This window comes from Gorilla gorilla, chromosome 10 (assembly GCF_029281585.2).
Source record: "Gorilla gorilla gorilla isolate KB3781 chromosome 10, NHGRI_mGorGor1-v2.1_pri, whole genome shotgun sequence".
Lineage (NCBI taxonomy): Eukaryota > Metazoa > Chordata > Mammalia > Primates > Hominidae > Gorilla > Gorilla gorilla.
In genome coordinates, this window is record NC_073234.2 from 96,713,550 (window position 1) to 96,738,117 (window position 24,568).

Genomic DNA, 24,568 nt, shown 5'->3' on the forward strand with positions numbered 1-24,568 from the left:
TCTGACTTTCTAAAAGACATAAATAAGCTTTGCCTATACACACACACACACACAAACACACACACACACAAACACACACACACACAAACACACACACACACACACACATTAGAAGGAAAAAAATAGTTTATCAACCAAAGAATGCATTCAGACATCCCATCTAAATAATATATACTGGGACCAATTTTCAACCAACACTACTGATTTGCATTCTATGTGAAAACTATAGTTTTAGCAATTGTTGTAAATACAAAGATCACACAGAAACAGTCTGCTATTTTTTATACTCCTTGGTGAAAAACTGTTTATCTTGGTTTCACTCCTTAATATGATATAGGAAAATTTAAAATATACTAAAGTTTTAGGATGAACTACAGGCAGAAATGGTTTTGAGAACATGAATAAACTCAGAAAGGGAGAAGAAATTAAATTTAAAGAGAAAGACCTAGAAAAAAGAAGAAAAAAAGTGACAGTGAAGTAGAAAAACGTATATTGGTGAAATAAAATGTCTGAGGGGTTATTAAGAATATCATTCAAAATATAGGAGGAGGAACCCATGTTTAAGCTAAGAAGAAATATTTTTACTTTAGTGAGTAGTCAAAAGGTTAATGAACAGAAAAATACTATGATGATCCATAATAAGGAAATATCAGAAACAAATTGAAACAGAAAAAAAAAACAGATATAAAGATAGACCCTAAAGGTCTTGAGAACAGAGTACAAGAAAAAGTACAAGGCTGTTGAAACCACAAAACTTGGGAAAAGGAATGAAAGAGTGATCCTCAAATGTTTAAAAAAAAATGACAGGCAAAAGGAATGTGTTTAGGATAAAATCTCAGTACTTAAGGAGCTTTCATAATGAACAAAATATGGTCATAATATAAAAAGTATATATTTAAAATATGTTGTTGACATAGCACCAGTCAGAAAAGAAAGTGATAAAAAGGAGAGTGAATTAGAGCATTTGAAGACTTTTTGGAAGAATTCCAATTTCCTGAAAAATGAAATCAAAGAGGTTCAGAGACAGTAAAGGGAGGAGAAAGCTGAGGGGAGCTATTTTTTGTGCCCAAGGTAATATTGTGCCCAAGATATATATATATCAACTTAACAGACTAGACAAGATAAGAGGAAAAAATATAAGGCACCTAATTCCAGTAATTTTTATATATTCTAAATCAATAATTCTTGGGAATATTTAATATAGTGTTTTTTATGTCAAATATTATATTTTAAATTGTTTTTATTCTCAGTCTATCAAAGGTTAATGTGGGGCAGTGATTTTCTGAATTGTAAATTGTGTTACTTGGGGGAAATTGCAGATTTTCTTGTGTTTTAGTCAAGATAATATTGATAATTATTTTAAGCTACAATTTTACAAAAGTTATTTTTCTTATTCAGTAACTCATCTAACCCCCCAAAACAGTGCAATTGAAAAAGATAACTCTTTTTGAAAGTCCTTTATGTTCTTTAGATGAAAGGCCTAATTATGCATATCTTAGTCTAGGTTATAGTCATTTAAGATCTGTGTTTGCAAGAAAAAATGAAATAATATGAACATGTTTAAATATTTTTTCAAATTAAATGATAAATTTATCTTTATCTTAGAAATCACATATTCCTGAAATTGCCAGAGTGGTTTACTGGCATGGTTTGTGACTACAGAACGATCCAAATTATAATCCCATCTTAATCAGTTTTATCCAACTAGTTACTCCAACACTCTGTAAACAAGCAACTATTTAAATGCTCTCTAATCCTGCTCTACACCATCAAAGGTTTGTCTTTCATTACCTGGTTAATTGTCCTATTTTAACCAACAGAAAGATCAGTCCACTGTTCATTTTTAATTATTTGCTTTTTTAGAAAATCAGATGTGTGTGTCTACTTCATTGCTGCATCAATTATTTTGGGTAAATCCTAATCCCGTAATTTTAAACTTGAAGTCCAGATACCTATCATACTCACTTATTGTAGTGGCCTTGAAAACTTAGCAAATATTAATGATTGTATAAAAATATAAATTGTGTGATTTTTTTGAATTCATATTAAATGTCAAACATGCTTTTAGTGACAAAATGTAGTTTTATATAACTTGTGACATATATGTACACTTTGAAATGATGCCACTTCCGTTTGACTGTCAGAGGTCAGAATAGTTCTTTTTAACATTATAATGCTTGTAAAATTCTAAAATATTCAGATAGTTGCAGAATCTACCCGCCATATTATACAGAAAATTTTGAACACTCTTCAGCGTATTATTGAGTTTAATTTTCAGAAGAAATTACAGCTATAAAACTGCTTTCTGATTTTTAATTGTTTTAGACCTCAGACTTTTATAAGTCTAACTTCCCACTTCTAACAAGTTGTAATACTGTAGTTGGAGAGGAATCAAGAAGTTATGATATTCTCTATACTTCTAATAGCAATTGATGTGAAGCCTGTTAAATTGTTATGTCTCATATAACATTATCTTTTTTTGTTTATCTCCAGGATTATTATACAAATATTACCATGGAAAATTAAGTATAACAATGACATGAAATTTTACTTGTTTTGTTAATGTTTAAATAGGCAGGGGGATCATCACATTTGTATAACAATTATTCCTGCTGGCATAAATATGTATGACAAGAAAAAAATTGACTTAATAACAGATCAATATAATAAAGATTAAATAAACTTAATTTTCATAAAGCCTATAGAAAATCTTTACACATTTCATTTTGATTACCAGTCCTTTCTACAAATATATCTAGGTTGACCAGTTGTTCTAGTGCAGTACCTTGGTTAGGGCTGCAATTCTCTGAGCCAGTTCAGCCTCTACTTCAGGCAAGGTTTCAGCCTTTCTCATGGTCTGCTGCAACTTTTGTTCAGCTAGCTCAAGACGTTCTTGTAACTGTCTGTTTTTCTCTTCCATCTGAAATGGGAATGGGAGCAAAGACACTTAAAGAGTCAGAGTTTGGATAGCAAACACCAGTCGCCAGGGGCTTTGCACTTCAGCCATGATTCTAGATTTAAATCAGCCACTACCACACCTAAATGTGCAAAGTGTTGATTGTTGTCTTGTTATCATATATTGCTTATCTGTTTCCTTCATACATTTCAGCACATTAAAACAATGAAGAAGCTCTTACCACTGGCAGCAAAAAGGAAAGAAATTACTCATGAGTATACATGTTAACAAAGGGAATATAGCTCAGTACTAAGACATCAGATATACCACCATAGCAAAATATTGAAAATCATGGTATTTAGACTGGTGTTGGAGAGGTAATGTAGCGTGATGATCCAGGCTCTAGAGATAAGGTTGAGAAACATTTTATGTAACAGGTCAGATAGTAAAAATGTTAGGCCTCCAGTATCATATGGCTTCAATCCCAAATACTCAACTGTGTTGTAGCACAAAAAGAGTCATAGACAATGATTAAATGATTGGGCATGGCTGTGTTCCAATAAGACTTTATTAACAAGAGCAGGCAACCAACCAGCTTTGGCCCACGGCTATAGTTTGCCTGTTTCTGCTCTAGAGCCCAATAAACTTAGTATTCCATTATTGGCTCTGGTGTTTAGTAGATGTATGATCTTGGGAAAGTCTAACTGTCTCTGAACTGTAGTGTCTTTACTACAATAACGATACCTACTTCATAGGTGGTGGTTAGAATTAAGTGAGGTAATACATGAAAACTGTTTAGCACAGATTCTGGCTCATGCCTATATGAAAAGTAAATCAGAGTCATTATTTGTATTACTATTAAGATAAATAATTTATCTTTCTAGAAAGTAAATTTCACACTGAAAATCGTATTTGTTTTGCTAGAGAATTTCAAATTTTAGAGAATGATTACTCAAACATCTGTCAAGAAGTACCCTATTTTATTTACTCCGTTTTGTGAGAATGATGAGAACGCATGGACCAGAAAAAAACCAAGACAGAGATACTGAACCTGCCGTAGGATAGCTTCTTTATTTGCTAACTCATTTTCTAGTTTATCATTCATGTCATGTATGGAGGTAGATTCTCTCTGAGCACTGAGGTAACGCTTTTCAAGGGTTGTAATTCTTTCTTCCATATCTTCCTTTTGTGCCATGGCCTACAATTAAAATAATTTAAAAAAAGCAAATCAGATTCTCAGATTGTTTAATTATTGTCTTGCCAGTTAAATAAAAAAGAAACATAAAAACTATTGCATTCTTGAAGTAAATACTCATTCCTTTCTTTTCATTGAACGAATGTGAGATTGCAGGTGCATGTTCCCAACTTAGCTATCAGAATTATTTTTGTATCTTCGGTTAACCAAAAGCTTTCTGCTGTCTAAGAATGCAATGGAGTAGCTTTTGAAACTCTCTACTGTAGAATTGGCATTCTTGTAAGACAAGTGGCAGATAAATTAGTTCATTATGCAGTAAAATTAAGTACAATTATGAGTAGAGTTGCAAATCATAAAATTGTTAAAATGGTGGCTACAGTTCTAAATTGTAAAGCAATCTTCAAATAGGTAACAAATACCATCCGTATTCTTACCTTTACATTAAGAAAGAGGAACTCTGTGGTTAAAAGGGCAGGCCAAAAAAAAAAATAGTACATTTGGATCTTATTTACAAGTTTACCAACTGACTTAGAAACTTAGCCATTTACCTAGTTATATATGTTTCAATTACATAAGATTTTAAAGAAGTCCATGAACACATAAATATAGGAAAAAATCAAGTTCAAGTGGAGAAAATCATGGCATTGATAATATTTTAAACAGTAATTTTTAAATAATAGAAGTTATAGATAGTAATATGGAGATAATTTTACCTTACTCACAGCTTACATGGAAATTTATTGGTAGTTAGATAACCTACTTTATTGACAAGATGTTGGGTGAAAATCAAGTGCAGAAGTGAGGCTCATTGGCCTGGAATTGTTTCCTGAGAATGTGGGAAGCTTCTTTGTATAAGGATCCTGGAATTGAGGAAATGGCTATAGTTTCCATATCTTATTATCCAGAATCATTTCATCACTTATTCTTAATCAGTGCCTTTGTCACTCTCCTACAGGGTCCAGAGCCAGTCCTGTCACATATAATAATCAGATAAACAGACAGCCTTTCTTCCAATTTTCTTTCTTTTTTTTTTTTTCAGATGATAACTCTAATGAAAAGATAGGTTGAATAAAAAGTAAAATAAGAAATAAAATAGGTAATGTCCTAATCTAATATAATAGCAAGACATAAATTTTGTTTAAATAAAGAGAGAAAATACCAGAAGTAGTGGATAAAAGGGTTGAAATTAAGAATTTCAGGGAAATGGGATGAAAACTTGAAGTGAGATGCTGTGTGTGTTTATACATGTACCATATTTATATGTGCCATTATTTGACTTTGAGAATTTCTGTATATATAAAAAATTAAAATTAATTAAAAAGTAATAGATCAGCCAGAGGCGATGGCTCACACCTGTAATCCCAGCATTTTGGGAGGCCAAGGTGGGCAGATCTCTTGAGGTCAGGAGCTCGAGACCAGCCTGCCTGGCTAACATGGTGAAACCCTGTCTCTACTAAAAATACAAAAAACTTAGCTGGGCATCATGGCGCATGCCTGTAATCCCAGCTACTCAGAGAGGCTGAGGCCTGAGAATCGCTTGAACCTGGGAGGTGGAGGTTGCAGTGAGCCGAGATCGCACCACTGCACTCCAGCCTGGGCCACAGGGCAAGACTCCATTTCAAGAAGAAAAAAAAAACAAAAAAGGAATAGATCCACCATGAAACTCATCATGTTGTCCCTAGTCTCCTGCCCACCCACAAGTTAGCTCTCTCTCTTGCATTTTTTGTCTTTTATTCTCCTTACTTTTCCTGCACGCTGCTGCCCGAGAGATATTTCTAAATGATCATACTGCTTCTTGGTTTCAATACTTTTATTTCTTCCCCTCCATCTTCAGGGTAAAATCTGAGCTACAAAGCCTGGAATAAAAGTGGTTTTGTGACCTGATACTTCCTTACTTCAGTGTACTGGGGCTAATAACATCCCCCCAAAATTCGTGTCTACTCTGAACCTGTGAATGTGACCTTATGTGCAAATAAGATTTTGTTGACATAATCAAGTTAAGACGAGGTCACACAGGATTAGGATAGGCCCTAAATCCAATGACTGGTGTTTTTATAAGGAGGGGACTTGGGGACACAGAGATATACCGGGAAGAAGGAGGAAGTCGGTCAGAGAATTGCGTTATACGGAGTTGTACTGCTACCAGCCAAGAATGCCAGTGACTCCCAGTAACCATTAGAAGCTAGAAGGGGTGAAGAAGAAATCTCACTAGAGCCTTCAGAGAGAATATGGCCCTGCTGAAACATTGATTTCAGACTTAAAGCCTCCAAAACAGTGAGTGACTAAATTATGGTTGTTTTAAGCCACCCAGTTTGTGGCAATTTGTTATGGCAGCTTTACAAAACTAATGCACTCTGACATCATGTCTACCTGGAATGTGTGTGCTGTCTTCTTTGTCTAGCTCAATCCTACTGACCATCAAGACCCAGTCAAAAGCTACTTGATTAATTATGTTGACATTAAAGTGCAAACATAAAAAATTAAATTTAATCTATGAATTCAGCAAAAAATAGACAGACTAATTTTTAAGAAATATTATATACATACTCCTAGATTTTAGATATCCCAAATAATGCCTACTATTTAAAAAGCTTTTTATTTTCACTTTTGACTTTTTCTACTTTACATATTTTTTATCTCAATGATGGTAGAGTTTTTATCTTAGAGGATCTTTTCAGAGTGCTTAATATTGTATTCTGTCAGTTTCATTTGCAAACAGAACTCTGGGAAAATTTCGTGGTCTGAAGAGAAAAGTCTAAAGCTAACCTGTGTAAATAAACTTCTTACTAAATTTTAACAGCAATAAAGTCAATAAAAGATATACACACATTTCTCAAGAACGTGAGCACTGAAGTAGTACATACTTGCTCCAAATGCTAGTTTGGGACACTTATTAACTCTGTTATAAGGGATCAATATTGGTCACCTTTTCTGTGCTTCACCTTCTTCATATATTGTGTGGGTTGAGATTCTAATATGTAGCACATAGCATTGTTGTTAAGAATCAGGAAGTGCTTTGTATGGTGTCTCATGCAGAAAACACCCTCGATAAATAATAGCTGTTATTTATTATTAATTACTATTATGTACACAATTAGATGATCTCACTCTATGACATAGATTACATGCAGGAATTTTTGCATTTTGTAATTTTGGTACCGCATTTTTTGATTCAGTGATTCATGTGGGAGATTCAATTTTTAACTGCAGGCTGTGTTGCCAAAAATAAACTGGATTTACAAGTCAGAGAAATAGCTTTTCCCTCTGTCATTTGAAAAATTCTAAAAGAGGAAGCTTTTTCTAGTCCCTAAAACTTGCTACCTACAAAAAAATGAGAAAAAATAAAGATTCAATGATCTCTTGACCTGAAGTTCATGTATAAATTGTATTTTGTTCATATTTAATAAATGTAACTCTCTGGTAATTTAGATCTATTAAAGTGAAAAATATAACTACATGTTTCAGATAACAGAAAAGGCAACACTGAGATGTATTTAATTCATCTAATCACATAGTGAAATTCTCAAGAACTGTTAATAGGAAGTTGGAAATAAAGGATGGTTTTATTCACAAAACAAAATGTAATTAAAATACTCCACTGAAAATTTTAGCTACTGGCACAGCTATGTATTTGATATATCATTATCCATACACAATTAATAATCCTTTTGATTAAAAACTGGAGAGACAATCCACTTGTATGAGATTGTCTATTTTTCTAATTTGAGTGCTGTGTCTAGCTTTAATCCAACTCACGTATTCTTCCTAGATCAAAATCAATTTAAGGAGTTTTGTTTGAAGACAAAATGTAAAATGAAATTAAATTTTGGATAATTTCTTTTTTGACAAAGAAAAATTACAAAAGTATATTCTGAAGCCATCTGTGGAACATATTTATAAATTAGATTGGTGCAAAAGTAATTGCAGTTTTTGCTATTCAAAGTAATAGTTAATTTTAGATACCTTAGAATGTCCTCACATGCAAAGCAAATTATCTTTCTGTTTTTATTATATGGTTGTTTTTTCTTATTTCCTAATTTTTACTCAATTATTACAACAAACATTTATTACCCGTACAATTTATAAATCATACTATGCTAGCAATGCTATAGGAGTATCAAGAAAAACGAGCTTATTTTTTTCTACTAAGAAACTTGGAATCCGTGGCTTATGCCTATAATTGCAGCCCACTGGGAGGATGAGGTGGGAGGATCCCTTGAACCAGGAATTTGAGACCAGCCTAAGCAACATAGTGGGACCCTTTCTCTATAAAAAACACAAAAATTTTCCAGACATCGTGACATGTGCCCTGTAGTCTTAGCTACTCCAAAGGCTGAGGTGAGAGGATTGCTTGAGCCTAGGAGTTCGAGGTTGCCGTGAGCTGAAAACACTACTGCACTTCAGCCTGGACAACAGAGCAAGACTCTTTCTCTAAAATAAATAAATAATATGTTAAAAGAATAATTAAGAAAAGGAAAAGAAACTTGCAATCCAGTTGACTCTGTGTGACCATAACCCGGAAAAATATTATTCAGGAAAATAAAAGCTTTAAGTGCTAAGTACGTGATTTTTTAAGTACGTGATTTTCACATCTTCCTGCTTATTGAAAAAAAAGATCCAAATATTGATTATTTAGAGGACAGTTATGTTGTAGCTGCATTTTATGATAGTTGCTATCACTGAATTATTTATTGTGCTGTGTTGATTTTGGAAGCAGTTCATAGTGGAAGAAGCACAGGTTTTGAAGCCATGCTGATCTTATTTCTCTTCCGTGCTGCTGAGGAGGGAACTGCATAGACCTTTGGCAAGTTACTTTATCTCACTGAACCTTGTGGGTCTCATGTGAGAAAAATGGAGATAATAATTAGCATTGCCCCTTTTGCCAGTTGTGAGGAATTTGAGACTTTCCATGTAATACACCTGTAATAGTTTTCACATGTGACTCGTCCTTAAAAAATCCTTCATAAACCATGGGCCTGGGTCTTGAGACCTGAATATTTCAGAATTAGTTTATTTAGCTTTCACAGTGCTGTGTGTGTGTGTGTGTATATATAAAAAAAAAAAAGTGATGCATCCAGTAACGCAGGCAGAGTGTAGGCCCTTTCACAGGTTTCATCAACGCCATCAGTTCCTACAGTCTTGCACCTGGCACTTTACACTTTTCCATTGCCAGCCTGGCTCTGAAAACATTTGTGTTTGCAACCTCCCTTCAAAGGTGGATGATGAGAGATATTCCTTTCTCAGGAAACTCTTCTAAAATATATACGTAGAAATGATGGGGCTGATAAGAGTAGTTGTATTTTAAAATAATTCCACATGAAAGGAGAATGTTTTGCCCATCAGAATGGATTCTTAATAAAAGAACACCTGGCATCATAGGAGTGACATTTTCCATCTGACTGGGTGTTTTGTCACCTACATTCAGAGGCTATTAGTATCAAGGAGTTATTTTTAAATAGGCAGTTAGAAAATGGGGATTGGATGTTGGGCCTTACCTGTAAGTGATGCTGGACTAGATAAGCATTAATAGAGCACTGAGTACTAAGATGAAAGGAAATCATCTAAATCTCCAGAGCCAAGAGAATGAAGATGGAGAGAATGAACAACAGACCAAGAAGTGAGCCCGGTGATTTGATAGGCAGAAATCCTAGTAATTCCTTAACAGTGATACAGAAGAGGGGTTAAACTGCCTTTATTTTATGAATTCTCTGAGTTTGAATTGTGGGGAGTAGTGAAGAGAAGAGATGCATCCATGAACGATTATATTAATTCATAAAAAGTTGTATCATTATCTGTGCTGCAGTGGAGCAGTCTACCACTTCATGGTTCATCTATCTCTTTTCTGTTTTGTTTTGTTTTGTTTTGCTAGCAGGCATTGTGGTAGTACATATTCTGATATCATTCACACCTTCTGATATTTACTTATAAATATCTATTCTTTCAGCAAAGATTTTTTGAGTGCCTATTATATAATCAATAGCTGCGCAGGTTCTCTGAAGACAGCAGTGAACAAAACAAGAAAAAAATCCTATCCCTTATAGATGTCTATGAATAGTTGGGGAGGGAGGCATATGATAACCAAGTATATCAGTAAAATATACATTGTGTCAGGTGATAGAAAGTCCTGTGGGATAAGCAAACAAAAGAAGAGGGAGAGTGTGTATGTGTAAATAACAAGGTCAGGGGACATTTCACTGAGAAAACAACATTGAACAAAAGGCAGAGAGAAAAGAAAATGTAACAAAACAGGTCTGGCTTGCTTAAGAGGTCACTCCAGTTGAGCAGAGCATGTTAGGATGAGACAGTAGATGATCTCCAAGAGGTCGGGAAGGTGGTAGTAGAGAGATTGTACATGGCTTGTAGACCACTGTGAGGGTTTTGATAATAGTGTAAGTAGAATAGGTAGTCATTGAAAAGTTTTAAGCAGAAAAGTGACATGAACTGACTTATAGGCAGGCTGCTCAAGCTGCTGTGTTGAGCACAGACTGAGGTGAGCTGAACGCATGAGCAGGAAGACCAGGGAACAGATGACCATTGAAATAATACAGTGAGAGAAAGTGATTGTGTAGAAAAAGCAAAAGCCATGAAGATTCTGAGAAGAGGTCCCATTATGAATATTTTGAAATTGTAAATAACAGGATTTACTGCTGAATCAAACCAAGTGTGTGAGGGGAGAGATCTTAAGGACAGCTTCAAGATTCTTGGCCTGAGCAACAATAATAATGGATAAGGAAGACTGCAGGAGGGTCTGGTTTGCTGAGAAAATATCAAGAAAAGAGTCTGACATGCTAATTTTGAGATATCCCTTAGTGACTGAGAGAGAAACATCTGGAAATCAGGAAAGAAGGACAAGTTGGAGATATTAATTGGGAATCCTAAGATGATGGTGGCTTTTGGAGCCATGAGACTGCAGAAATTCACCAGGGAAATAAAGGTAGGTAGAGAAGGGAAGACACTCCAAGGTGGGGGAGGAGAAATAGAAGCAGTAAAGGAGCCTGCGAAGAGGTAAGCAAGTAAATACGGATGAAAACCAGAAGAGGATAATGTGCTATGAGCCCAGTGAAGAAGTCCTCTGGAAAATGGATCAAGTGCTTCAGAAGACTGAGAATTGAACCTTGGATTCAGTAACATGGAGGTCAGTAATGACTTTTATGAGAAGAGTTTTGGTGGAACAGTCAGGGAAAAAGTAAGATACAACTGGCTTACGAGAGAATGGGAAGAAAAGAACTGGACACATAGAATAGGGCCAACTTGATGAACAACTAGCTAGTTATATACAAAAGATACTTTTAAAAGATAAAAATACATTTAAAAGAATATGTAAAAATGGAAAAGGCAAAAAGTCAGAAAACGCAATTTCCACATATATAATTTTCTTTCTAGTTGTGACTGAAAAGGTGAAAAAGTGAAAAGATTCTAAACTTTCACCTTAGCAGGTAAAATGATTTGACAGTGTTACAAATTAAACATCTCCTAGTATTTTTTTTTAGTAACTTAAAGTACTCTCTTCACTTGATATTAGCCAAGAGACTGAGAAATGACTAAAGTACTCATTTTTTTAAGTAGAAAAAGGGATGTTATGTCTAACAGGAATTTAATATATAGACAAAGAAAGGTCACGTTATACATATGCGTGTATATGTATATTAACCGAGATACATTCCCCTTCATGACACAAAACCAAAATAAGCAATGGAACAATTTAAGGTATTTTTGTAGTATTCCTATATGCTAAGAGTATAGCAATTCATGATTCATACACATATCTAGAGTTATTTAAAATTAAAAGCTTACATTTAAAAAATTTTATTAACAGCTTCAGAATGTCTTTGTTCTATCTGACCCTTGATAGCACAAATTTCTTTCCATATATATTTAAAATGCTCATGAAGTAAACTATGTTTGCCCTATTGAACAAGTTTCATAACTAATATAATGCATGCCAAAGTATGGTCTTTTGAGAAGTAAAAAGTGTATGGTCATTATGGGAAATTATGGAAACAGTATCTCAGAAGCAGCATTCAGAAATCAAAGGCTGAAAGTGGCATGAATCACTTACCTCCCTAATGTCCCTTTGATACTTGGTGTTCATTTCTTCCGTTTTAATGAGATCCTTTCTTGCTGTCTCTGCTTCCTGTTCCACCTCTCCCACTCGGGAAGAAAGGGCTGCTAAACGTTCTTTCATCTGGGCCATTTCATAGTTTTGCTTTTCAAGCAATTCTTGTAGTTCAACTATTTGACTAGTTTCATCGGTTGAGTCTATAGAACCATTGGACAAACGCTGCAGAAATAGAAAAAGAAATGGCACTTAAGAATTTTCATCTTTAATTTAAAATTTAAAATAAACTTAAAGAAATTAAACTGACACTGCTTTCACAGTGAGAAATAAGAAATTCTGAAAAGAACTAGTTTTGCCGAAAAACTAAGTTTCTAAGGAAACTGTTAATTGATATTAAAATATGAAGGTAGATCAGTAATTTTCAAACAGTTTAATAGATGTATTTGAAATATGCTATGCTATGCTCTCTCTCTATATAAAACATAGCATAAAACACTGATGTATCCTAAACATTTAAGTGTTAGCTACTATTTTATCAATTAGATATATAATTTATTATTAATTTACAATACTATGATATAACACCACACATTATTTTTAATTAATAGCTAAGGACCTATAAGGTGTACAATTTTAAAATTTTTCTTCAAGATCCCTTGTAAATTTTTAAGTTTTATTTTCAATGATGCCCAGAAGAATAACTTACCAAATATTTTTTATCAAAGATTATTCCTGCTGTGAATCTGACCTAGCTGGAACAAACATATAGTATAGAAAAGTTTTTATTTCTTATTGCTATTAAGATAAAATCGTGTGTGCACACAACTCACAGGAAGGAGGCTGAAAGGGGTTAAATATTTTGAGAGCTGATTTTTCTTCTTTCCGAAAGGACTGCTTAGAAACCAGGGTTTTCTAAAAGTATGTCTTCAGAAGTATGCCCTACAGCTAAAGTCCAAAATATATAAACAACTCAAACAACTCAACAGAAAGAAAATAAATCCCCAGATAAGAAACAGGGAAGAGACCTGAATAAACATTTCTCAAAAGAAGACATACAGATGACCAGCAGATACATGAAAAAATGCTCAATACCAACAACGCATCAGGAAAATGCAAATTAAAACCACGATGAGATATCACTTCATACCTGTTAGAATGGCTATTAGCAAAAAGCCAATAAGTGTTGGTAAAAGAATAAGAATGTGGTAAAATGGAACCCTTGTACACTACTAGTAAAAATGTAAATTAGTATAGCCACTACAGAAAAAGGTATGAGAGTTCCTCAAAAAATCAAAATTATCATATGATCCAGAAATCTCACTTTTGGGTATATAACCAAAGGAATTGAAATCAGTGTGTGGAAGAGATATCTGCACTCCTATGTTCAATGAAAAATTATTTACAATAGCCAAGAAACGGAATCAACCTAAGTGTTGATCTGTAGAATCCAAAAAGTCAAACTCATAGAAGTTGATAGAAGAATGGTGGTTGCCAGAGGCTGGAAAAAAAGGATAGCTGTGATGAGTTAACAGGAGATGTTAGTCAAAGAGTAAAATAATTCAATTATACAGTAAGAATAATGGTCTATTACACAGCATGATAGCTACAGTTAATAATAAATAATACATTGCTAGAAGAGTAGATTTTAAGTGCTCTCACCACAAAAATGATAAGTGAGTGAGTGATGGATATATTGATTGAATCATTCCACATTGTATACACATATCAAAACATTACATTGTAACTCACGAATATGTACATTTATTATTTGTCAATTAAAAATTAAAAGGCCTGGTGTTGTGGCTCACTCTTTTAATCCCAGTGCTTTGGGAGGCTGAGGCAGGAGACTGCTTGAGGCGATGAATTTGAGACCAGCCTGGGTGACATAGCAAGGCCTCATTTCTAGAAAAAAATTAAAAAAAAAAAAATAGGGTGTGGTGGCATGCACCTGTAGTGCTAGCTGCTCAAGAGGCTGAGGCAAAAGGATGGCTTGAGCCTAGGAGTTTGAGGCTGTAGTGAGCCATGATCATGCCGCAGCACTCCAGCATGGGCAACAGAGCCTTACAACCTTTAAATAAATAAATAAATATATAAGAAAAGAAAAGAAAGTATGGGCTGTATGCGGTGGCTGGCTCTTGTAATCCCAGTATTTTGGGAAGCTGGGGTGGGAGGATCACTTGAGGCCAGGAGTTTGAGACCTGCCTGGGCAACATGGGGAGACTCCATCTCTAAAAAATAGGAAAATTAGCCAGGTGTTGTGGCATGCACCCATAGTCCCAGCAACTAGAGAGGCAGAGGTGGGCGGGTTGCTTAAGCCCAGAAGGTCCAGGTTGTAGTGAGCCATGATTGCATTAGCGCACTCCAGCCATGGTGAAAGAGTGGGGCTCTGACCAATAGTAATAATAATAATAATAATAAGTAATGATAAATAAAAGTATGCTCCTCAGCCTAGCTACATTGGAGAAGTTTTGTAGTGAGGACGGTGCAGCAATTTGGGAGAAATAACTAAGAGAAAAAGAACATAAGTAGAAACAGAAAGTATGGAGAGAAAATACAGAAAGTACAGTCATTTCTGCTCATGTTTTCAGCACTTGTTTAAAAACATGAATTTGTTTCAACATGATAGATATATCATAAAACAATTTCAATGTAATGCAAATTTTTTTTAATATGCAATTTTGTTCCTGAGAAGCACTGGCTAAATACAGAAAACCACACCTGGCTGAAACAAGCCACATAGGAACACATAAAATGAACACATGCCCATTCCTCAAATATCTAAAACTGACCTCAATGTCCCATGTATGTCATAAATTTGCCCATCGACACCTGTGTTACAACTTTCTGATTTCAGACACCTTTCCTTCTACCACTTCACAAGAAATGAAAGCCTTTAAGTCTTCTAACACTTCCACAAGCAAACTTCAGCTCTTTCTCGGGGAAAAAAAATACTTATCACTGTATTTGTGTGATTTCCAACTATTTAACAGGTGTAAAACTGTGCTACCATTTTTATTAGCTTTTTTACTTTTATTTTAATGTGACACTGATAAAGTTTTTAGTGTTGTGCCATAAACTTCATTACCCCCTTAAGCCCTGTGATTTTTATTGCGCAATATTGCATAGCTCATGATATTTAGGAATGCAAATGACACATAGAGCAGAATGGACTATAGAAGAATGAGAAGAATAGAAAGCATCATGAAAGCAGTGAGAAAGATAAAACACAGAGAAAGGAAATGCAGGCAAATGGCAAGAAGTACTGTTAAGTCCAATAACCTAAACAATGTGAGAGTGTGGAGAAATAGCTGAGCGAATCAAAATTAAAAGAGCAGAGAAAGATAGAGACAATTGCCTTTCTAAAGTTGACTAGAGGAATTTCTCAATGTGAGAAGGTAGAAGTTCTAATAAATCTTACGCTGGTCTAGTTACTTGTAGACTGTATACAGGATTTGAAGATATTTAAAATTATGGCAAAACCCCTCTAAAATCAGTTATCATACCTCAGTTTTCTCAAATTTGGAAATAACTGACTGGCAATTGGTTCCACCCGTCTTTCCTAATCCAGATCTTGGGTGCTGCCTAATGATTATAAACTGGCCTTTCTGAGTTCAGTGTACAGATAGTTGTGTACTGTAGAAGTTCACAATTCCCTCCCTCTAAGAGCAATTCCCAGAGAAATGTTCAGCTCTGATCCTTCAACCAGCAACATTTCCAGCAGAAAGGGGAAGAGAGACTCTAAAGGGAGATGTGATTAATGAACTGCAGTATGCACTCCAACATTCCCACATATTCGTAACAGCACTTACTCCTTTTATTAAATAGAATTTGGCACCCAAAATACAGGAGTTCTATGTTCAGACATGGAATGATATCTTCAAAGAATTAGGTCTGTAGATTCAACTTGTATCTTAAGAGATAATTTAGTAATCAACAGGGATTCCTTGGAAATAACATTTACATACTATAAATAAAAGTACAATGCAATCATACTAAATAATTAAATTCAAACACACTTCTTAAAAATAGAAGAAACTATTGTATTCTTGGGGTAAACAAATATAACTTGATATGTTTGTACAAGGAAAACAAATATATTACTGATCTCTCCAATAAAATGAATGAATCACAAAAACATTAAGCTGAGAAATAGAAGCTAGATACAAAAGAGTACATAATGTGTGATTCAATTTATTTGAAATTCTAGAAAACATCATCCTAATCTATAATGGCAGGAAAACAGATTGGTTGTTTCCTGGGCTGGGAGTTGGAATGGGGAGGTGGGGTTGACTTCAAGGGGGCATGAGAGCACTTCTAAGGTTTATGGGGATGTTCTTTATCTTGATTTGGGTGTTTACGGAGGCACATATAATTATCAAAATTGACAGAATTGTGCACTTAAATTGTATGTTACTTGTACATTAATAAATTTGCTTAAAAACCTATAAAAACCTTGAAAAACAAATTTTTATTTTGAAAAATGTTTCATAGAATTGAAAAATCATATTTAAGATTCTAGAGCTCTGAAGAATTTTGGAGAAACTGAGATTCAGGTAATCACATAGAGGTGATCTGAATTAAAATGCAGAACTTTTATTCCAAGTTCAGTTAATTTACCCTTTACCATATTGCCTCTAATCAGAACATATAAATCAACAGGATAAAATTATATATGATGCATGGCATAGGCATGTACAAAGCAGGTACCAAGCATCCACACACCATTATATATATATATATATCACTCACACACCCCCAGCCCCAGACAACCACTAACTACTTTCTGTCACACAGATTCGCTGTTCTGGACTTTTCACAGAAGTGGAGCCGCTGAACATGTGTTCTTTCGTGACTAGTTTTATGCACTGAGCATGATGTTTTTGAATTTCATTCAATATTATAGATATATATATATATATACACACACATATATATGTATTCAGTGGAGTTTATATATATACACATATATGTTATATATATATAATATTGGTAAATATTTATTCGGTGCAAATGAATGATATTTATTTTCTAATTTGAAAAATGTTTGTTCTAATTCTATGCACCTGCACGCCATTAAAATCTTGTTAATGCACTTAACAAGAAAATTGCATACTTTCAAATGGGCTCAAGGTAAAAGAAATTTAACTAACTATAGATAGCAATCAGGCAATTAAAATAAAACACTTCTAAAATGTTAACTTTTTAAATTCCATTAAGCAGTAAATGTTCACTGCATAGTCTTTATGCTACTGTGTTGGGATTACCCATGAGGAGATTTTAAAACTCTCAATTTTTATTCCATAGTGTTTATGAAACTTGTATTTGCAGAAAATATATAATCTTTTATTTATTCTCATTACCTTAAATATATTGTATGGTGAGCTTACTGTGTGTCTTAATAATATCAGAATAAAAAGTCATATTAAAACTGTGATTTATATCTTAGAAAAAGATCTTATTTTTGTTCCAAACCATTGTTAACTTGACTTACCTTTAAAATAAATTGTGGCACTTTAATTTAAATGACAAATGGCTGTATTAAAAGTCAATACTTATTTTAAGCAGCTTTACTGGGATATAATTTACACGCTATAAAACGCACCCTTTAAACATAAAAAGTTCAGTGGAGTTTAGTATACTTACAGAGTTGTGCAACTATCAACATTAGTTAATCTCACATTTTTTCACCCTTAGTGGAAATCTCATAATTATTAGCAATCACTGACACACCCCCAGCCCCAGACAACCACTAACTACTTTCTGTCATACAGATTTGCAGTTCTGGACTTTTCACAGAAGTGGAGTTGCTGAACATGTGTTCTTTCGTGACTAGTTTTATGCACTGAGCATGGTATTTTTGAATTTCATTCAAGTACCGTAGCATGTTATCCACACCTCATTTCTACATTGATGAATAGTATTCCATCATGGGGATATATTACATGTTATTTATATATTCATCAGTTGAGGGACATTAACGTTGTGTCCACCTTTTGGCTACTATAAATAACTGCTGTGAACCTTTGTGTATAAGTCTTTATATGGACAAATGTTTTCAGTTCTCTTGGATTGATTTCTAGAGTAGAATTGCTGGACCATATGACAATTCTATCTTTAACATGCTGAGGAAATGTTTTCCAAAGTGGTTGCACCATTGTACATTCCTACCAGCAATGTATGAGAGTTCTAATTTTCCACATCTTCACCAAAACTTATTATTGTCTATCTTTTTATTTCAGCTATTCTAGTGGGTGCAAAGTGATATTTCCTTATGGGTTGGATTTGCATTTCCTAATAACTGATGAAGTTGGACATCTTTTCATGTACTTATTGTTCATTTGTATATCTTATTTGGGAAATGTCTATTTAAATTATTTGCCTTCATATTAATTGATTTACATGTATTTTTATTGTTGATTTACATGAATTATTTACATATATTTTGATTCAAGTATTTTATGAAACATATGGCTTGAAAATAGCTTTTCTCTATTCTGTAGACTATCTTTTCACTTTCTTTCATGATGGTATTCTTTGAATTTCAAATGTTTTTAATTTTAAGAAGGTCCAGTTTATCATTTTTTTTTTCTCTGTGGCTTGGACACATGGTGTCATTTCTAAAAAATCAGTCCCCAACAGAAGGTCATAAAGATTTTCAATTTTTTAAAGCAGTACAAGTATATATTTGAAATTATTAATGATCAAATACAATGAAGTCTCATATGTTAAATTTTAAAATATATATATTTACTCATTCATCAATATTTATTAAGCACCTACTTTGGTGTCAAGTGGAAGATAATAAGTTTTAGAATGTTTTAAAAGGTGATAATACTTTTCTGACATCAAGGCAATTCTATCAAGCAAAGAAGTAATACACAAATAGGCAAGTATATGCATTGCAATAAAGTATTATCATAAAGTTTTATTTTGCTTCATATTTATGTGTGGGAGAAGAAAGCAGAGAATATCTTTGTGATATCCTTTGAGTTGGGTCTTCAAAGATGAGTTATTATATTTCAAGTAAAGGAAAGGAGGGGAGTACTTATTCTAGGAACAGAAAATAACATGAGCAAAGGGAGGGGGACATCCCTGAAGAATAATTGTAAGTCATCCTGTATGCAGAGCAGAAAACATGTGCTATAAGGAAATGGTAAAATATGAGACTTGAAAGGGAAGGCCAGCATAGATTACGATGGCCTTTGTTTTTCCATACTGAATAGAATAAACTTTGGGTACCAGATAGAATGACAAGGAGCTATCAAAGGTGTTTGAACAGGGAAGTAACATGTAAAACTGTGCAAGTAAACTGTTACTCTCTCATCATAAACCCGGTAATTCAGATAAAGCCATTCCTATCTGTAATGGATAATTTTTGCTTGTTTGTTCAATATCCTCACAGCTAGGGTTGCCAGATCAAATATAGGATGTACAGTTAGATTTGAATTTTCAATAAACAATGAAAAACTTGAGTGTAATGATGTCACATGCAGTATTTGGGTCAAGCTTATACTAGGGGAATTGATAATGAAAAGAAAGCATTGAGCTAAACCCTGCAATACAAGCATAAATCATGCAGTTATCTGGCAGAGGAAACAGAAAGATCAAAGACAAAGCGACACAAGTGGGTTTAGGATTTTCAAGGAGACCATTGTAGCTAGAACGGACTGGGCTAAATAAAGCAAGAGGGTGGCAGTGGATATAGATGGAAATACGATGTGTGTTCTTGAGATCATTTTAAGACTGGCTTTTGCTCAAGGTGATATGAAAACTATAGGAAGGTGTTGAGCAGAGGAGTGACATGATTTCATTTACATTTTCAATGGATTCCTCAGTCCTCTTATAAAAGACAGGACAAAAAAAGGAATTTAAGAAAATGAATTAAGAGGTGAAAGATTACGTTGGCTTAGACCAGGGTAATAGGACTAAAGGTTATAAAAGGGGTCATATTCTTTGAATGGATTGAATATGATATGGGACAAAAAGCATAGACTCAAGGATGACTGCAAGATTTGTAGTCTTCGATTAGAAAGATGGAGTTGCTATTTTTTGAGAAGATAAAATCTGTAGGAGAAGCAGATTTGTGGTTAGGATGGGGCAAAATCCTGGACTGGGTTTTGAAAACAAAGTTTGAAATGACTAATTAGATGTCAAAATAAAGGTGTCAGGCAAGCTATTGTATAAGCCCACAGTAAAGAGTAGTGAGTATATGGATGCTTTCTGCAAGCAGCTATAACATTGGATGAGATCACCTGTGGAGTGAAGTAGGGGGTCGTCAAAGATGACTAATAACATCTTTGTAGAACTCTCTTCAATTGTTACTTTATCAGAAAGGTCTTTCACCCCTGCCATATTATATATTTACAAAATATGTTTGTTGTCTTTCTCACCTACCAAAATATATATTCCTAAAATTTGTATCTCTATTAAAACTTTAAATCTTAACTTATATATTATTGTACATTCAACTGCAATACAATTTTCACACTTGGCTGTCAAACAGACTTTCCAAACTCAATATGTTTAAAACCTGTGTTCAGAACGTGCTTCTCCCCCAATATGTTTTGCTTTAATTCATCCCCAACTCAATTAGTGAGAACTTCAGTTTTTCACTTTCTCCAAAAACGGTGGAGTCATCCTTGAGTTCTCTCTTTTTCTCCCATCTTTTATACAATCTATGAGAAACATTTGTTGGCTTTCTTTTCACAAAATATGTGAATGTGACCCACTGTCATGACCTCCACCATTGTCACCCTTGTCTGGGTCATCTACTCTCCTTTGAATTACTGTAACAATCTTGTAACTGGTTCTTTTTTTCTAACTTTGTTTCTTATTTTCATTCTTATAGCAGTCAGACTGATTCATGGTGATCCTGTTACATTGCAGTTAAGTGAATATTCCCATGATAAATGTTAATAATTATCAGAAATATAAAAAATAGCTAGGTCCCACATTACAGCATGAAATAAACATGTTAATGATTGATAGAGAAAAACATTCATCTGTCAAATTCTTAATCTGTATAGTTTGAAGAGATGAGAAGTGTGTATATTGAGTTTATTTTGTGTATATTGAGTTTATTTTTTTCTTTAGAGAAAGTCATCAAATTGAAAGCTTTCAAATGTTTTGTTGCTATTGTTGTTGTTCATCTATAAAATAAGGAATCAACACTAGAGTGGATCTTTCTTCCTGGGTGAATTACCAAGTAGTCCTTTTAGATGTGTAAATATAAGTCAAGTAGGCTCCCACATCCCAAGGAAGAATATTTAATAGAACCCTGACAAAAAGTGTCTCTTCTACTGTGTCTTGATATTAAGAGAGTGGAGGAGGAAGATATTTGACATAAACCAGGAAACTTCAGGAAGGAGAGGAAAAAACAGATTGCTCCCCTTTCAATTGTGAAGTTCAATGTTTTTCTTAATTCTCTGGTAGACTGACAATTGACTAGATCACAAGGAGTACCAAGAGTCCACAAAGAGAAATTACCATGAGGGAAGTAAGAGTATGAACTTGAACTATGGTCCAACACCCAGTGGTGGTTCTGGCATGGAATCTGAAAGACCTTCCTGGCTCAGTCATCTTGATGAATTTGGGAACATGAGTATGAACCTAAACTTCAACTGGTAAAACTTGGAGAATGGAAAATTCTTCCTGAAGAATCACTTTGGTAGAGGTTGTCACTACTGCTGGTGGAACTAGTTTGGAAAAACTAGGCCATTTATTGGCATAAGATGGTTTAATTTGGCCTGTATGACAGTGGGTTATTGCAATGGTGCATGGATGGTGTTGGATTTTGAGGGAACACTTGTTTCAAAAGTGATACTTTGAGGGCTAAAAATATGCAATAGCAGTTTTTTAAAAATTTACTCACTTGTTACTTTATCACATTTTCCAGTTATCTTCTCATGAATTGTAAACAAACAAACAACAAAAACAAACAATCAAACAAAAAAATTCCTTTTTGGTCTGATCAAGTTTTGAAAGTTTTTAGATAACTTAGGCAGAACAACATTGGCCCCAAGAGGCTGGTACCAGACTTACTGTTATTTGGATTACTTGGGCTCTCATATATTTTAGATAGTCAAAAAAGAGCTCAACTTGCCTGTATCCAGGTCACAAAAATTATATATGTAAAGGATTAATGGTAGGCATAGAAATAATGAACACTAATCAAGTACAATAGAGTTTAATTTCTTTTCTATTTTTAAAAATTTCACTTCTGTCAGAGAATCATGCATACAAAAAAAAAAAAATCAAGTTGTTTATCCCTAGGAAAAAAAAAACAGCTCCAAAAGAATATGTGCCATCATTCTCAGCAAACTAACACAGGAACAAAAAACCAAATACTGCATGTTCTCAGTTATAAGTGGAAGTTGAACAACGAGAACACATGGACACAGGGAGGGGAACATCACACACTGGGGCCTGTCGGGGTGCTGGGGGCAAGGGGAGGGAGAGCATTAGGACAAATACCTAATGCATGTGGGGCTTAAAACCTAGATGACAGGTTGATAGGTGCAGCAAACCACCATGGCACATGTATATCTATGTAACAAACCTGCATATTCTGCATGTGTCCCAGAAGTTAAAGTAAAAAAAAAAAAAAAATCTGTCAATGAAATCCACTACTTTCGAAAGATGAGTATATTGTATTCTGAAAATATTTCTTAGCAAACTTGTAAATGAAATTCCAAACCTGATAAAAGCTATCTACCAGTTACTATGATAAGCATCACATTAATGAATAGCATTATTATTAAAGTCTATACTTTTACAAGCTTTATATGTCTTGGACAATAACAATAAATGAAAACTGAAAAGGAAGAAAAGAGAAAATTACATCCTCCCAATCTGTGTAATTACTTAGAAAACACCAAGAGTATAGCAAACTCTTAGAACTAATAGTTTTGCAAGTTTGCTGAAATCCATATCAATATTGGAAAATCAATAGCATCTTTATATGCCAGTATTAATTTATTAGGAAAAACATATAAAGGGGATAACAATCACAGTAACTATAAATGCCTAGAAATAAATCTAATTATCTATAAGATCTCTATGGGAAAAATTAAACAATTTTATTGAAGAACATAAAATAATACACAAATGAATGGAGACATAAGCCATATGTACACATGGTAAAACAGTATAAAATAGAGGCAATAACTTACCGAAGTTAATTTATTAATTTAAGCAATTGCAGTAAAAATCTTGTTGGGGCACAGAAAACGATTCCCCCAAATATGACTTTGGCTTGTTGAGTGCTTTGAAAATTGAAAGGCCTCAGAAATAATCCTTAGAACCAAGATCTCTCTCTGACCTTCCTCTCCTCCCTTTCTCTCTCTCTCTCTGGAATTTCCTTATCTGACTAAAAACACTTCTTTCCACAAGGAATGTAACTGTGTTACGATTCCCCTCTTCAGGAATCCTGTCAGATTAACCACTAGAGAAGAGAAGAAATTGGGAGTCGTCATGCCAAGACAGATTTATAATCTGTTCTTCAGAGGACAGCTCCCAGAGATTACCCAGGGGACTTACTCTGCAATAATAAAGCAATATTTATTCCTGCACAGTCTTTCCCCTTACTTTCCTTTAATTTGTCAGTCCCACCCAGCTTCCAAAAAGAATCATTTGCAAAATGTCTGCCTCCTGAATCCATACATATCTCCTATGTCAAGAATATTTAAGCATCAGCCCTCTGGCCCCTCTTCCAGTCTAATACATTGTAAATGGCAGTTATATCCATATGCGTGTTAAAATAAGTTTTGTGTGCCTTTTTTTCACATTAATCTGCCTTCCCTCAATTCATTTTCAGCAAACCTTTAGAGGGTGGAAGAAAATTTTCTCCTTGGCCCCTACAATCTCAACAGGGTTGAAAAATGGAATTTGAAAAGTTAATATTATAATTAAGCTCTAAGAATCAAGATTTATAAAGTTAATCATTAAAACAGTGTGATATTTATTTCTTATTCTTGAACACATATTTATTAAGTGTTCATCATGTTCTAGGAACTATTCTAGGTACCTGAGCTTCAACAGGAATAAAACAAGGATCCTAACCTTTATGGAGGTTATTATCTAACTGGGCTCGCAGACAATACATTACAGACATTATAAATAAGTAAAGCATATAAACACGTACTGTGTTATAATACATTACTATGTTAGAATATGTTATGACATTTGAACAAAGACTGGATGGAAGTGGGGAAGTTAGCCATGTATCTGGAGGAAAGGCATTTCAGACAAAGGAAAGAGGAAATCAAAAGTCAACAGGAGGCTAGTGTGGCTGGGGTGGATTTGGATGTGAAGTCAGAAGATAAAGACAGTGAGATTTATGTAGAGCCTTGTGTAAGTGGAAAGAAGTTGCAGAGTTTTGAGCAGACGATTGATGTGTTCAGTTATATGTTTTAAAACA

At 34.1% G+C, this 24,568-nt stretch overlaps 1 protein-coding gene across 25 annotated transcripts in view; it reads right to left on the reverse strand.

Moving 5' to 3' along the window:
* Positions 1 to 24,568, reverse strand: part of PPFIA2 (PTPRF interacting protein alpha 2) — a 499,610-nt gene that overhangs the window by 113,623 nt on the left and 361,419 nt on the right. For all 25 annotated transcript variants that reach the window (XM_055358835.2, XM_055358845.2, XM_055358837.2 and 22 more), the window contains 3 exons: positions 12,151 to 12,372; positions 3,948 to 4,094; positions 2,786 to 2,920 (listed from right to left, as the gene is read on the reverse strand). In XM_055358835.2, coding sequence (XP_055214810.1) covers positions 2,786 to 2,920; positions 3,948 to 4,094; positions 12,151 to 12,372 — 504 coding nt within the window. The remainder of the gene's footprint in view (positions 1 to 2,785; positions 2,921 to 3,947; positions 4,095 to 12,150; positions 12,373 to 24,568) is intronic.